The following is a 17,346-nucleotide window of genomic DNA, read 5'->3' as shown; positions in this document are numbered from 1 at the left end:
TCAAAGACCCTTCCGGTCGTCTAGCACGCTGGAGCCTTCGGCTGCAAGAATTTGACGTTACAGTCATTCACAAGTCAGGACGCAAACACACTGATGCTGACTGTCTTTCACGTGCACCAATTGGAAGTACGAACGCGGACGTTGAAGAGGACGATACATTCCTTTCCTCTGTGTCAGCAACCGACTTGGCTCAACAACAATGCGACGACATGGAGCTAAGCCCGCTGATTGACTACCTCGAAGGCCGAAAACGCAGTCTTCCTCGAAACTTCGCACGTTCGCTGGCCTCGTTCTGCATCAGGGATGGAGTCCTCTATAAGAAAAATTTCGACCATACCCAGGCTACTTACCTACTGGTTGCGCCGACCTCGCTTCAGGACGATATTTTACATGCTTGTCACGACGAACCATCATCCAGACACCTTGGCTACACGCGCACATTGGAAAGAATTCGCCGCTCATGCTACTGGCCCCGCCTCGCGAAGACAGTCAAGCAGTACGTCCGCACATTCCGCGACTGTCAACGCCGTAAGACTCCACCTGTCCAACCATCAGGACTACTACAGCCTATCGCCACGCCGAATACACCATTCCATCAAATTGGCATTGACTTGCTCGGCTCATTTCCCACCTCTTCGTCTGGAAACCGGTGGATTGTGGTTGCCACCGATTATTTAACGCGTTACAGTGAAACAAAGGCCCTGCCCAAAGCTACCACAGCCGAAATCGCACAGTTCTTTGTCACCAGCATCGTACTTCGTCACGGAGCGCCAAATGTAATAATTACTGATCGTGGTACAGCTTTCACCGCAGAGATGCTTCAAGAAGTGCTGAGACTAAGTGGTACAGAACATCGGAAAACCACGGGTTATCACCCCCAAACAAATGGACTCACTGAACGGTTGAACAAGACCATTGCAGATATGCTATCAATGTATGTGGCCGTTGATCACAAGAACTGGGATGATATACTCCCTTACGTAACTTTTGCTTACAATACAGCAGTCCAAGAGAGTACAGGTTTCACTCCATTTCGCTTAGTTCATGGTCGAGAGGTCACTACAATGCTCGACGCAATGCTCCTTCCCAACAACTTGAGCATGTTCAACACGAACGCTGCATTGTTCGCTCAACGCGCCGAGGAGGCCCGTCAACTCGCCCGATGCCGTATTCAGGCTCGTCAAACTACCGACGCACACCGCTACAACCTTACACACCGAGAGGTTACCTTCAAACCAGGCGATGAAGTTTGGGTGTGTACTCCCATCCGACAGCGTGGTCACACTGAGAAGTTGCTTCGGCGCTACTTCGGCCCTTACAAAGTTCTGCGCCGACTCAGTGACGTTACGTATGAAGTTCTCCCTGAGGGCGCCTCAAGACGTTCTTGTCGGTTTCCACAAAATGATGTGGTGCACGTGTCAAGACTCAAGCCATATTTTTCGCGTCATACATTGAACGTGGACTAACTTACCATGCAATGACTATTTTTTGTCACTTTGGTTTTTTTATATTGTCTTGTGTACTTACCCCTTTCTTTATTGAGTACTTCTATGACGCCAGCCTATTTTTTTCCCCCTACGACGGAGTTGTTGGGTTCCATGGTAGCATATTTTCTTTATAATTTTTTTTCTCAACGCTCATTATCAGCATCGAGCCGATGCTTTTCGAGGAGAGGGAGTAATGTCACAGGTAATGGGTATGAGCCATCAACTGTAGGTGAAATCCTTGGGAAGTGAAGAAAGAAGAGGGCTTTCGCGTCCTGGTCTGAGGCAAGCAAGACGTCGTTTCGTCGCTGTTTGTAATTACGTTCGTGGCACTATGTAAGTGATTGTGATACTAATAATTTTCTAATTACCTATGGTAATTATATGCCGCATTACTGGTGAGAAACCACTGTCCAGGGTGAAAAATTTATATTTTTATTGATGATTGATTGATGGCTTTCATTTGAAGGTCACGGGCCAAGTTTTAATGCTAGACAACGATTGCCTTTTTGATATTTCAATTGATCCACAACGTATTTTCCATTGCCATTTCATTTCCACTCAATGATAAATCTATATCGATTTCATTGATGGCTTTCAATTGAAAGTCATGGACCAATTTTCAATACTGGTCAACATTTTCCTGAGCAGTATTTCTATTGAACCGTCATGTGTTTTCGATCCCATTTGTTTTCATTGCGTAATAACTTTCCTTTGTTTTTTAATAAATACTTTTGTAAGGGTCACTTTCGCGCACGTCTCCGAATTTGGGCCACTCCGTGATTTGAGCGAGTGTTTGCGTACTCTTTTGGCAGCGGACGTCTGTGCCTGGATATAAATGATGTAGTGGTCACTATCAGCGAGTTGACGGCTGTTCTCCCATCTGGCCTGCGCAACATTCTTGCAGTGTGCGAGATCGGGTGACGTGTCCCTACACACGCCGTTTCCTATGCGGGTGTAGGGAAACCGCGTGCGGGTATAGGGAAAAAGCACGAACTATTTTGCAAGAGGCATTGCTAGAATCGCCAACAAGAGAGCAGGCCTCCTAGAAGACAACATCATAAGGCATATCACGCTTTTCTCGTAAGTCACGTAGCATACGTCTTCCCGTTTCTGAAACTTACGAAGGCTGAAATCAAAAAGGTCGACTCCATGCTCCACAAGGGACTGTAAACGGCACTCGGCTTGCCCAGTAGCACAAGCAACTAGAAACTCGAGCAACTCGGTCTACACAACACAGTCAAAGAATTTTTTTAGGCTCAGGGAGTGACACAGATCGCACGCCTGTCGTTGACGCAGGCAGGCCATCTCATCCAACGAGACGCAGGCATTTGCTCAATTTTTCAACCAGAGAAAAAAACTCAACTTGGTAATGACGTGCGGAAACACATTAGGGTTGAGCCAATACCCCGCAACGTTCACCCAACGTTCAACAAAGGGCGAAGGAAGGACAGAGTGAGGGCGCTCATAAACAAGGCAAAAAAACACAACACGCATGCGCTATTCGTAGATGCCAGCCGCTACTATGGCAGGTAGGCGTTTGCCATAGCGGTCGTTGATATAGACGGAAACCTCATAAACGCGGCAACCGTCCAAACAAGCCATGTCCACGAAGCAGAGGAAATGGCCATGGCGCTAGCCTTGCAGAGCTGCCAAGCCTACTCCACAATATGCACGGACTCTAAGACTGCGGCACGAACGTTCGCGGCTGGCCTAGTAGCTAGAAGCACTGGAAAACTCACCGTCAACGCAATAAGAGAGTACCAGAGCAAAGAAACCCTTATTAAGGAAGAGAAAGCTCAAATCTACGTATCCTGGTTCCCAGCCCGCATGGGACAGTTACCGGGACTCGACCACTGCAATCCCAACGAAGAGGTCAACCACCCGGCGCGTGAGCTCGCACGCCGCGCCGCGGACTCCTCGTACCCTCGACGAGTGATCGGTACGAGAATCTCTACAGCCAGGACAAATCTCTCACATACCACGAGATCACTTCACATTCCGGGGACAAAGACGTGCCTTCCCAGCACCGCACCCAGAACTTAACAAAGCACAAGCTCTAACTTTAAGAAGATTGCAAACACGTACGTGCATAACACCATCCATTTTACATTGAGTCGACCCCGACACACCACCCACATGCTCCCTTTGCAACCATCTCTATTGCAATTTTGAACACACGCTTTGGCTGTGCCCTACCCACAGCGCAGCACAACTGAATACACAAGAGGCTTGGCAGGAAGCCCTCAAGATCAACGAATACAAGCAGCAACTAAAGGCGGTCCACAGGGCCCGGGACATCGCCACAAGCCTTCGGCTGCCATCGCCATCCTGGGCGGAGCCTCCAGGTTGAATTAAGGGTCGGAATGGCCCTTTCTCAGCCTCCTCGGGATATGTTTAAATAAAGTCAATCTCTCTCTCTTAAGCAGTGCTCTTTGCAAGTCTCCGGGTGATGTGCGCGTTAGGTCGATGGGTGTCTTGGGGCGTCCCACAATGTGGCACGTGTGCGATGGCAGTTTTGGCAAAGGAGGGCGTTTCAGTTCTGGCGGCGGCCGAGGGGTTAGTGGAGTTTTGAGGGCTTCGCTTGCTTGTGCGCCGTTCATTTGGGCTTGTTGATTTAGTGACTGGTGACGTTTCACCTGGGATTTTAAACGTGAGCTGGTCTCCAGGAATCGTCTGACCATTCTTCGAGAGAGATTTCGATGCCATCGACCTCGATTTCCATGTCGGCTGGTGCCCGGCGGCCGTGAGAGCGGCGTCCGGCGCAGCGTCGCTAGGCCTAGGCGTTCAGTGCCGGAGCTTGCCGGCGCAGCGTGAATACATGAAAAGCTTACTTAAAAATAGTGACCAATATCTATCGAAACGTTGTATCCTCGAAACCGGTATGACTTGCGGAAACCATTCGTACAAGAAATCTGGAGCTATATGTGCACGCCTTCCTACCAAAGCATCAAGAAACACCGGAGCTCGGTGCAGACGCGTCTGATCGCTTCCAGCGCTCGCCGCGTCTCCGACCATCTGAAGGACACTTATAAGTTCCAAAGTGCGTTGGGTGAAAGCCTGGGGACATTCGACTGACTATGTCATGTCTTTCCTTTAGGAGCGAAGCTCCTTAGGACCTCACGATGCCACTCCGGTTTCAATCCGTCAGGGCACCGTGCGCAGTCGAAGCGCAAGTGTAAAATAGCTATACGTAAAACATTGTACAGAACTTACATAACGCTCATATGGCATAAAAGCAATAAAAGGCAACAATATCGTAAAGATATAAACATATAATTACTCATCACTTGAAGCATAAAACAGAGCAAAACGTTTAATACGAACAAATTAAAAGAACCTGAACCAGAACAAAACAGGTGGCCACAGCTTCATAACAGGAGCAAAGAAGCAGAGACATATTTAACAAATTTAAACACTCGTCACCGTTAATGGCATATATTTTTTCTAAACATTCGAGTACAAAGTACTCGAAAATTGTTAACCACTTTTCTAAACATGCGACGGCTTTACGCTCTCCCATAGTAGAGTTCCTAGTGTTCCAAATCGTTACCCACTTTTAAATGCAAAGCATTTCTTGGCGAACTTCAGCGACATTGAGCGTATCTATCTATCTATCTATCTATCTATCTATCTATCTATCTATCTATCTATCTATCTATCTATCTATCTATCTTTCTATCTATCTAGCCGTAAGCGGCTAGATAGATATCTAGCCGCTTACGACATTTAGCTCTCCTGGCCGTTCTGGTAATGTCATCGATACCAAACTTGGTACGGCATGACATGGCCGTATGACGAGCATACGTGACTAGTCATAACATGAAAATCATTACATGTATGTGGTAAGTTTTGATTCACATTCCATGGTCTTGTTGCTCTTGTGGTGGTTTCGTTAACATAACATGTTGCGAAATTGGTGAGGTATGACTTGACTCCTTGGCGAACACAAACGACAAACCCTAACATGAAAGTCATGACATGCATGTCATGTAAGGACATGACTACATGCCACACTCATGATGCGCTTGCAGCCGTTTCGCTAGCTTCACATATACCAAATTGGTTTCAAAGGACATGAATAGATGGACTGGTGCAAACCCGATAATCTTGAGATGCGTGTCATGTAACAACATGACGACATGGTATGCTCAAGATGTGCTTGCGGCCATTTCCCTAGCTTTACATGTACCAAATTCAGTATCACGTGGCGCAAACAAACGACGTAGGTAGATGACACGTCCAAACATGATAATCATGACATGCGTGTCATGCCACATTCATAATGTGCTCTCAGCCGTTTTGCTAGCTTCACATATGCCAATTTTGATATTACGTCACGTGAATGGATGATGAGGGTATGTGACTGGTGCAAACATGATAATCATGAGATGCGTGTCATGTGATGACATGACTACATGCCACACTCAAGGCGCCAATACACTTCGACGTGACCCGGCGTGCGTGCATGCCGTCCCGTCACGCCGGAGACGCCACGCCGGAGACGCCACGCCAGGGGCAGATTTTTGACGCATGCTTGTTTGAGCCTGTCCGGTGTCCCTCCGTCACGAAAAGAGACAGACGCGGTGCTGTCTGGGTAACGTAGTCGCATTTCGCGCCGGTTGCCGCGGTGTTGCGCCGACGGACGCTGGTCGCACCGGTTCTCGCGTTTCGCTAGTTGGGAGTTTTAGTGCTGGGTACGCATTCTCTTGGGGCCTCGCAGGCTTGGGAGCACGTGGCATTGCGTGCCCAACCCTTACCCAACCGGAATGCCTTTTAGTTGGCGCCACGGTGGCACGCACGCAAACGCAAGCCGCACGAAGTTCACACGCGCTCGCAGAGCCATAGCGTCTGGTCGCGTAAGTATTATTTAAGTCTTTTTATGATATAAACTGTCAAATAAACATACATGGTGATGAGGACACTTTTTTTTATTGTGTACAGTAATTTGGTATACGCAAAAAAGTGAAATAGAAGGTTATTGTAGCGACAGTGTCGACATCTTGTGACACTTCGTGCAACCGCAATCATGAACATGTTAGCTTACGCGTAATGTTTTTGAGGTGAAAATGAATAAAAAGGTTACTCATTTGTAGTATTGTTGCTGCGCAGTTTTTGCACCAGATGTGCAATGCACAATGTTTCTGCAATAACATAGTTGTGGTTGTCTGTTTCACCATGGCCGCGCTAGATGGCGCCACCTATTCAGCTGGTCGGGGGCTGGCATTTGCTTTTTAGTTTCTATGTTCCAGGCCATTCTAGCTTTGGAAATCTGGCTGAAACCATGTAATCGCTATAAGTGCTCGCACTTTGGCTTATTTTAACTCGACGGCTAGAGTATCCGCAGTGCGGATACCGTGAGTTCTTGCGAAGGTGGACCGCGCGGACGCATGGCCCCATCGCCCCAGCGATCTTGCGACGCATCTGTTTGGGGTTTCGCGTATGCGCAATACTGCCGCCCCAACGTCCTGCGTACGCAAGCCACATGAGTACCTACCCAGCACTAAAACTTCCTAGTGTAGCGTCGCTGCGTCCAGCGTGCGCGCGCGTGTCAACGTTACGTCGGGGGATATTGGGTCCTTCATGATGCACTCACCACCGTGTCGCTAGCTTCGCATATGCCAAATTCGGTGTTACGGGACGCGAATGCACGATGAAGGTATATGACTTGTGCAAACATGATAATCATTAGATATTTACCACGCAAAACTTGACTACATGCTGCGCTCATGGCTGCTCGCGGCCTTTTCGCTAGCTCCTCTTATACCAAATTTAATATAACGTGACGTGAATAGATGACGAAGGTAAATATCACGTCCAAACATGATAATCGTGACATGGAAGTCATGCACGGAATATTTTTTTTTCCTTGTAACGTTTTGCTGATCCTATTGTGGCATATCAAGCTTCCCCATTCGAGCTTCGCATATAATCGATTTCTACTGTACATGGGGTCTGCCCACTTTTTAGGGGCGAAGCTCCTTATAGCGGCACCCGTTCGTCCCTCGTAGTCGTAGTAGTCGTAGTGTGTAACCAGTGTTACATTTTGACCTCCAAGGTGGTGCCGGCGAGAGATTTCTTCTGTGCGTTGTTGAACAATAAAAAATTTAGCAGCATATCCACGGAGTGAATAATGGAGAGTGGGCCGAAGCATTCGTCCGTCCATTCGTTCTTGCTTCCGTCCGTACATGAGTCCGTCTGTGTGGCCGTCCATGCGTTCATTCGCTCGTCCGTGCGTGCGTCTGTTCGTGCGTCCATCCCTGCGTTCGTTCATGCATCCGCCCCTGCGCCGTTCCTGCGTCCATTCATGCATCTGTGTATGTGTCTGTTCGTCCATCTATTCAACACTGCAAGTACTACCATCTCGCATCTTTTCATCATATATTCCTCATATAGAAGCCGCGCCATCCAGCGCACATTCCAAGGACTAAACGAGAGGTGGCACACGCACACTTTCTTACGGCTTGCGCTTAGGGTCTACTTCCCACCTTTAACCACATCGAGTTCATGGTATATACTAGTTCACTGTATTCATGGCACTGTGGCCCAACACTCGCTAAACCTTACTAAAACCAAGGAGGTTACGCCCAGCGAGTATAACGTAGCAACCTTTTCTTGTCAGATAGCGCTCAATGTACATGTCAATGGCTGCTAATGGGAAATGAGAGGCGGAGAATTCGGCTTTTACTTTCTTACGGCTTGCGCTTCGTATCTGCTTCCCACCTTTAACCGCCTCAAGTTCATGGTATATACTAGTTCATTGTATTCATGGCATTGCTGCTCAACGCTCGCTAAACCTTTAAAAAACTAAGGAGGTTACAGCCAGCGAGTATAACGTAGCAACCCTTTCTTGTCAGATGGAGGTACTTCGAGTGGTGAATAGATGTACGAACGCACACACATACAGATGCATGGATGGACTCGCGGATGGCTTCACCGATGGATGGACGCATGGATGGACGCAGGGGCGGATGCATGGACGAACGCAGGGACGGACGCACAGATGGAACTGCGGACGCACGAAGAGACGCATGCACGGACGGGTGAAAAGACGCATGGATGGTCACACACACGGACGCATGGACGGATGGAAGCAAGAACGAATGGACGGACGGATGCTTCGCCCCACCTTCATCATTCACTCCTTAAATATGCTGCCATTTTTTTTTTTTGATAACTAACAAAGTTGGGTCATTCAACTTCTTGCACAAGTTGTTCTTCTAACGCGAAAGTGTTTTATATGCCGGAGTGCACCAAGACATGAGTGACGTATTTCCGTCTGGAAAACATCGTAAACAACTGCACATGTTTAGAGAACAAAGAAAAAAAGTGTTGTTATGGGGAGTCTAACGCATGACATCTCGGTCCACTACAGCATGTACCGGGCACGCTATTAGCTGTACGTTCTGTGGGATTTACAAATGCGCCTTTTAAATGCGAAACATTTCTTAGCGATTTTCGGCAACTTTAGCGTATCTATCTATCTATCTATCTATCTATCTATCTACCTATCTATCTATCTATCTATCCGTCTACGACTTGTAGCTCTCCTGGCCGTTTCGATAAAGGCATCAATACCAAATTTGGTATGACGTAACATGACTGTATGAAGAACATATCTGATTTGTCATGACATGAAAATCGTGACACGCTTGTCATGAACGTCATGATTTACATTTCATGGTCCTGCAGCTCTTGTGGTGGTTTTCTTCACATGGCATGTTGCAAAACTAGTATGGTATGCCATGATTGCATGGCGAACACAAGCGAGAGACCCTAACATAAATATTATGACATGCGTGCCATGTAACAACATGACCACATGCCACGCTCATGATGCGCTCCCGGCTGTTTCGCTACCTTCACTTATACTAAACTTGGTATCACGGACTTGGTATTACGGGACCACGTTAATTGGAATTACTGACAGTGCAGCGTGCGATGTTTGCGGCACCGACGAAAATATCGAACACCTTTTGTGCCATTGTCCTCGTTTTGCCTCAGATAGACAAGTACTTGCCAACGCAATGCGGCGACTGGATGATCGGCCTATTTCTTTGCAGGTGGTACTACAGCAACGTCAACATGCATCGACAGCCCACAAGGCAGTGAAAGCCCTGCTGTGTTTCTTGAGAAAGACAGGCTTGTGTGAATGCCTCTGGCATGTGGTAGAGTTCTACACACTGCAGTGAAATTACTGTCAGTCTCTCCCCCACCTATTTTTTCTTTTCCCTCTCTTCCCTCTTTCTCGTCTTTCTTGCCCCCTTCCCTAATCCCCCAGTGTAGGGTAGCCAACTAGATGTCTTTCTGGTTAACCTCCCTTCCTTCTCTCTTTTGTCGCTTCCTCCTCCTGGTATTACGGGACGCGAATGGATGACGAAGGTATGCTACTGGTGCAAACATGATCAACATGAGATGCACGTCATGTAACAACATGACTACATGCTACGCTCATTATGCGCTTGCGGCCGTTTTGCTAGCTGCACATGTAACAAACTCGGTATTACGCGACGCTAATGGGCGACATAAGTAAATGACAAATCCAAACATGATAATCATGACATGCGTGTCATGTAACAACATGACTGCATGCCACACTGATGATGCGCTCACGGCTGTTTCACTAGCTTCACATATGCCAGTTTTGGTATTACCGGACGCCAATGGATGACGAAGGTATGTGACTGGTGCAAACATGATAATAATGAGATGCTTGTCATGTGAGAACATGGCTACATGCCATGGTGAAGGTGCCAATACATTTCAACGTGACGCGGTGCGCGTGCTCGCCGGCATTCGTTTCGTCGGGTCACGCTGGCATTGCCACGCCAGGCGCGGTCCTGCCAAGGATGAATGGATGGATGGATTGATATGGCTGTATCCTTTAGATTGGGCGGTGGCTAACGCCACGAAGCCGTAATACTTAGTGAGCCGAAAACTCGATTTTTTTTTCTTTTAAAGAGTGAGGTTGAGGACTCGTACTTTGCAGGACTCATACTCGAAGGCGTGCGCCACGCTGCGCGTTCGGCGTCCCTCCGTCACAAAAAGAAGGAGAGACAGCGTTGTCTGGGTAACGCATCGGCATGAAATGCAGCATGTCCCATTTCACGCCGGTTGCCGTCGGGCCGCGCCGACAGAAGCTGCTCACGCCTGGCGTCAGACTATAGAGTGCCGCGTTTTGCTAACGAAGCGTCACTCTGCCCAGCACGCGCGTGCGTCAACGCTACGTTAAAGTATATTGGGCCCTTCATAATGCACTCACGGCCATTTTGCTAGCTCCACATATACCAAATTCTGTGTTACGTGACGTCGATAAATGACGAAATATATGACTGGTGCAAACATTATAATCCTGGCACGCGTGTAATGTAAAAACATGACAACATACCACGCTCATAGCATGCTCGCTTCCGTTTCGCTAGCTCCACATGTACTAAATTTAGTATCACGTGACGTGAATATAGGACGAAGGTAAACGACACATCCAAACATGATAGTTATGAGACGGAAGTCAAGTATGGCATCATTTACCTCTACCTCGTAACGTTGTGCTGATTTTAATGTGACATTTCAACATTTCTCATTCGTGCTTCGCATATCATCGATTCCCATTGTACGTGGGATCTGTCAATTTTTTTCTAAGCACACTTTTACTTTGTCTGTAGTGCTAGAGCTTGTTCACTCTCGTTCAGCAGCGGGACGGCTTTATGCTCTCCCATAGTAGAGTACGAAGTACTCTAAATTGTAAACTACTTGTTCTGAACACACTTTCACTTCAGGTACTCCGGAACAAAGTTCTGTCGAATGTTATTGACGTTTGTGACAATAATTTTTTCTAAACAACGTTCTAAACAGCTCTAGAAGTCTACAGAACGGCTTTCAGCTCTTCCATAGTAGAGAACCAAGTACTCTAAATCGTTAACCACTTTTTATTAACACGGGCACGGAATGACTTCTTGCTCTCCCATAGTAGAGTACCAAGTACTCTAAATCGTTGAAAACCTTTTCTAAACACAGTTATTGCTTACTGCCGGGCAGCTCGCTGATTCTTCGCGGTGGCATAAATATGCTCCTCCATAGGAGAGTACCAAGTACTCTAAATCATTAAACACCTTCTCTAAACACACAGCTTGTATCTGTGTGCCTGGTGGTCAGTCGTGAGCTAGTTCACGGCGTAATGTTTCTCAAGACGGCCTCATCAAGTTTGAGGCTCACGGAAGGCTTTGTGCTCTCCCATAGCAGAGTACCGAGTACTCTGCTAAGGGAGACCCACTCATTCTTAATAGACCTTTCCAGAATGTCACTGGGACAGCTTATGGCTCTCCCGCAGTTTGACTAGGTATAGAGCTCTAAAGCGCTCACATTTTATTCTAAACACAGCAAAAGGCTCTTAACTAGAACAAACAAAACAACATGCCACAACAACGAGAAAATACCGGCATTTACCCATCCAATAATCAAAACATATTATCGATTGATAGGTTAACGATAACCAAACAAAAAGGGTGTATATCATCAATGAAATGGTTCATGAAACGATGCACAGAGGCTTCGCCCCATCATCAGCATTCACATCGTATATCTGCCTTCCTTTTTTTCTTTTTTCTTTTTTACTCGGTCTCTCAGCAATCACGTGATAGAGGAGAATGTACAGGGAAGAGGCCACAACTGTGGCAGCGCATCTGTTGTTATACACAGCTGTGCCATCACGTGATTATAGAGAGAGTGTGATGAGAACAGGCCACAGCTGGTACCGTTTCAGGGCCTGGACGGATGGAGGTGATAATGAGACATTAAAGGTGTTCGACTTAACAATCTCTCAGAACATATTTGTACGACGGTCCTCCAAATCATACCAGAGCATCTGCGCAGTACAGACACTCTGATGAGTTTTTATTGCAGCTAACTGGAAAGCACACAATAGAATGTATATTTGGCTTCGTCACTTCGGCATGATGAGAGATACTGCATGAAAAGAGTCGCCCAGATATAACATTACTGACAGAAACCGTCCAACGGACCACTGCCCTTGTCGCTACGCCTGATTAATAGCAGTGTGATCTTTGCAAAACTACGCTTAGCTGCTTCAAGAACGAACACACTTCACTTTTCCGGCATCTACATGGTTCTCCACAAACGGTTTGTACACGTGTACACGCACTCTTACAGGATGACAATGGCTCAACGGTAACAATACCCTTAATCTTCTCGCACGTGCGCAATCTGCGCATATTCGGCACCCATTTTCAGGTGATGGCATAGTATTGAGGAACAATGAATGCTTCCCACGATGCATACCTTGTTGAATTCCCCATACAGTGGCTAGATTTGTGCTCCTTGTTTCTTTTTGTATCCAATCACAACAGCCAGCCAGACTGTATAGGTAATAGAGGTTGTGATGGCCAACAATACGCTCTCGCAAGTGACAGTATAGACGCATTGCTTCGCTAATGTTATGTGCACCGTTGGGTGCTTCCTTTACATTATGATTGCATTACTTAACTCGAGCTGATCTTACAATAACAAATAAAGAATGCCTAATAACATGAGAATCTCGTCTGAACAAATCTACCTCTCAACATTCGTCAACAAGCAGTAAATAGTGTAAAAGAAGCTGCTCAGTCTCATTTAGTTTTTCTTTCTTTCTGTAGGCGAAATGTCTGCTTCATAAAACATTACCTGAGTTGTCTATAGGTGAATTGGGAGCAGGTTCCAGGCATAGAGGGTTAAATAGCCACACTCTGTTACACACGCGCACATACACGTCGTAATCAGGCATGGAACTGAGCACTATGCCCACTTTTCCGATTGACTGTAAAAGAAAGAAATGGGTAGTGGTCGGTAAATGCTACACGGCACGTGTGCACCAATTTTGTCGTGAGGGCGCTTACGTTTACCATTCAGGTAATTCAATACTTATTTTGTTTTAGATGCGCCATACAGTGATCATCAGTATTTTTTTATTTCAAAAATGAAGCAATACAATAAAAGCTTGTTAGTTTGAACTAGAATTATTTGAATGAAGTGGAGCTTGAATCACCGGGCGCGTGCCAGAACAAACGGCATCACACCACACTGCATTGGCAGAGCCCATAGAAGCCACCTCTGCACTTGTTATTGCGAATCAGGCACTAATATACCCGTTTCTGGCTGGTGATTTTATCAATTAAGTTTGTGGAGCCCTGAGAACGAACAGAATTGATTGGTCAGTCACGTATACGCCCTACACAAGCACCGACAGGCAGCCTTAATGTGAAAATATGTGTAGTTATTTATGCCCCAAAACGAGTTTCTTTATTATCAGAATTTGCGCAATCACTATTTAAAAGTGATCAGAAATTTGCAATTTCTGGCACTTCCTTTCCCGCAATCTTATGAAAATCGTTTACAGCTCTCAAAACCTTCAGTCCAGCGAATAAACGCTGCTCTTTTATTGTTGTGCATCGGAAGTAAATTAAGGTTGGTTTAGGTTGAGTAACATCACACAGGGACTTCTGCTAGGCATAATGAAAGCCAAGGGTCTGCCAGTTGGAATCACCTTTTCGGTATACCGGTACACCTTCCAATTATCGGTAGAAATACAGAGGGCTGTGCCGCGACCAGGGCGTCACTTCGAATTAACTCTAAGCTCAAGCTAACCAAGCTCGATTTAAGAAGTTTTTAGTGTTCTTTTTTTTTCACTGCTGTGTTTTGGCAATTTTATAATTTTGTTGTTAACCTCCTTATTTATTTTAAGAACTTTCTTTTAACAATGGACTTGCCATTTTTATCATTTTCATACCAAAAAGGTCCTCCGTTATTATTTCAGTGTATAGTTATCTTCTTGGTGAGCTATCTAGTTAGCTAATAGTTTTAATTGTTGGGGTTTAACATCCCAAGACAATTAGTTAGTTGGTTTGTTAGTCAGTTAGTTGGTTGGTTAGTTAGTTACTTAGTTCATTAGCCAGTTAGTTACTTAGTTCGTTAGTCAGCCAGTCAGTAAGTTAGTTAGCTAGTTGGTTAGTTACTTAATTATTTAATTAGTTTGTTTGTTTGTTTGTTTGTTTGTTTGTTTGTTAGTTAGTTAGTTAGTTAGTTAGTTAGTTAGTACCCTCAGGGCCCAAAGACTTGAGGGTACTTACTCTTGATGGCCCAAAGACTTATGAGCAGTGTGATATAATGACGTTCCTTTGATTCATTGCTGGCTTCTCTTTTCTCATTTTCTCACTCCCTCATTCACTTCATCTATTCTAGCCTGGTCACATTACCGCCACCATTCCCATATCTATATTTCTGCCACACTGCTATATTTGTGTACCATGTGTTACAAAGTAGCTAAGCTAATGTACTGGCATGAATAAATCATCATAATATGCGTTCTTCGTATGTAGAGCCATCAGTTCAAGAATCTTATAAGGCCATTAGGCTGTATGATTCCCTTTTGTGTAAGACTTCATTGTGAGCAATCCAAGCCTAATGTTAACAATAGTGCTGTCTCACCACAAATAGAAAATGATCATTGGGGCCCATTTTTATCTTCCATGCAAAGATATTCCTAATGAAGGGTACATGCTGATCTAGTCTTTAGAGTACGTTTGCTTCTGCGTATCGTTACAGGCAGCAAATGTCGCCATCACATCGCAGCTGAGTGTGTAGTACTCACCGGCCTCATGTGTTCATAGTATCCACCATGACCCTTTTGCAGTTCCTTCATCGCCTCAGGCGTCACGCAGACTTTCACTTTATCTCCAGGTTTGTAGGCGATGAGCTGAGGAAAAAAGGAGCAGATATAGATTGTTCTGTGTGAGTGTGAGCAAGAACGGGAGACAACTGGCAACAACGAAGGCGATAACAGTCACTCGGATCCTTCGGACCTTTTTGGTATAGGCGCTAGGCTTCATCTTTGGCGCATGTCTTTCAATTAATTATGAATATCTGGGGTTTAAAGTCGTGGAACAATACTGCGATATGAGAGACGCTGTTTGGGAAAGCTTAGAAAATTTCTATCATCTAATGTTCTTTACCGTGCACTGGCATTGCACAGTACTCGCACCGCAACCATTTCGCCTTCACCGAAATGCGACCGCCGCTTTACATTTAAAGCTTTACCTTTAAAAGTTGAACGCCACAGCTATATGTTGGACTATTGTGTACTTCAAGCACAACTTGCTATGCAGTCTCTACATGGCCTTAAGAAAATCAGCGCTGTAACATGTGTGCCTTGTGTAGCGGGTGACAAGCATTAATCTACGAAGTCATCATGAAAACCTCATGTTCTGACGTTCGATTGCACTGTACGCTTGTACCACGCATTATTGTGCAATATTTCATGTTGTATTGCAGGGGTGTAGCCAGGGTATAGCACACCAGACCCGTGCTCCCCCCTTGTTACCCCGAAATTTTTTTTTACCATGGCATGAAGAGCGTAAAATGGACATTTTAGAGAGATGCCTTCCCTGAAATATTAAAGGTGCGCCCCCCCCCCACTAGTAAAAAATTCGGGGTACAGCCCTCTTGTATTGTGAAGCATATATACAGTACACGTGTGTTTGTAGCAAATGTTGGTTACTTTCACTACATTTGCAAGCCGATGAAGTTATTTTCATTGTATTCACAAGCAGATGCATGCTGTGAGGTAGAACGTCCACGTGCCACGCAAACAACCTGGGTTTAATGGCCACTCAGACCTTAATGACCCGGGTTCAATCGCTACTCTGACTCAAAATTTTTTATTATTCATTTATTTGCATATTTCTCCATTTTTTGGACACACACAACATGATGACTTTTTGCTCACAACTACTGACACCAACAGCGGAATTTCTGCTAAAGGAGCTTTTTAACGCCATCGCGTTAAACATATCGTCAGCATCTGCAAGGTTGATCCACGTGCTCCAAATAACAATAATTCTCCTTTTTTGCTCTTATAGTTTCGCACTATACGTTTCCTCGTTTAGCAAAGTGCTCATTTAGGTAGTTAGTACTCCAGTAATCTGTTAAGTAGCAAAAATAACAGGGACGAGAGACAAATTTGGTGGTGCTTATGGTGTAAGTACAAAAGCCATGTTCCCATTCACCTCGTTGGTTAAATCGCTAGACCCGGATAAGCCTATTAAAGCAAACGCCTCAAATGTCTCATCAAAGGCGAGAAGCGTTCGTCGGCGTCGGGATCAACATACAGTGGCGCAAGAAAGTCATAATCGCGTGACGTCGCCGTCACGATGTGACAGGTTGCCAAAGTTTGTGACGTCTTCACGTTGCCACTATGCAGGCACATTACGTGACGTCACAGGATTAGGTCGCCATGTGACATGAGGCTTGGTCAAAAGTTGGCCGACTTCAAAGGCACAGAAAAACTGTGGGAGGTACAAGAAGTTTCCAATGCCTTCAATTATGGCTGCTTCCGGATGTAGTGAGAAATCATGATGGGTGCGGAAAATTTTTGACCGAGAATCAAAACAAAATGCTTTTCGTCTTAAAATTGTCTCGGGCAAATGCAAAAGAACCGCGTGAAGTGCTTTTACATCACATAAATTAATTTTGCCCTTACTTGCTTATATTCTTTCCTTTTTCTCTCCTCCTGTCTTCCTTTCCTCTAACTTTTTCTTCCTCGCAAAAACAGTGCGCAGACGTTGTGCCCCTTTGATTGATAGTCACCAACCTTCTCTCTCCTTATTTCTTCGGTGTGCATCTGTATGTGTGATCGCAAATCAAATAATAATAAATACAATTGCAATCAAGCTCACCTTTTCTACTGCTACAGGGTTGAGCTGCCACGTGGCATTGGCCACCTTGTAATTAACCATGATGCCACCATTGGGCAGCACTCTCTGGACGATGCCGACGTTCCCAAATATCTGAAGAAGCAAAGGATCGTGCCTTT

The 17,346-nt window shown here is 45.6% G+C and overlaps 1 protein-coding gene across 4 annotated transcripts in view; it reads right to left on the bottom strand.

Annotated features, from left to right (window-relative positions):
• The window catches only part of LOC119161288 (E3 ubiquitin-protein ligase MIB2), a 102,142-nt gene that overhangs the window by 42,702 nt on the left and 42,094 nt on the right, over positions 1-17,346 (bottom strand). For 3 of the 4 annotated variants that reach the window (XM_075889699.1, XM_075889701.1, XM_075889700.1), the window contains exons 4-6: positions 17,210-17,320; positions 15,127-15,231; positions 13,164-13,296 (exon numbers count right to left, since the gene is read on the bottom strand). In XM_075889699.1, the coding sequence (XP_075745814.1) occupies positions 13,164-13,296; positions 15,127-15,231; positions 17,210-17,320 (349 nt within the window). Of the gene's footprint in view, positions 1-13,163; positions 13,297-15,126; positions 15,232-17,013; positions 17,148-17,209; positions 17,321-17,346 lie in introns of those variants that run through there. The other variant, XM_075889702.1, reaches the window with a different exon arrangement.

Source organism: Rhipicephalus microplus, chromosome 3 (assembly GCF_043290135.1).
Source record: "Rhipicephalus microplus isolate Deutch F79 chromosome 3, USDA_Rmic, whole genome shotgun sequence".
NCBI classification, from domain to species: Eukaryota; Metazoa; Arthropoda; class Arachnida; order Ixodida; family Ixodidae; genus Rhipicephalus; species Rhipicephalus microplus.
This window is presented reverse-complemented; position numbering and strand designations above follow the sequence as displayed.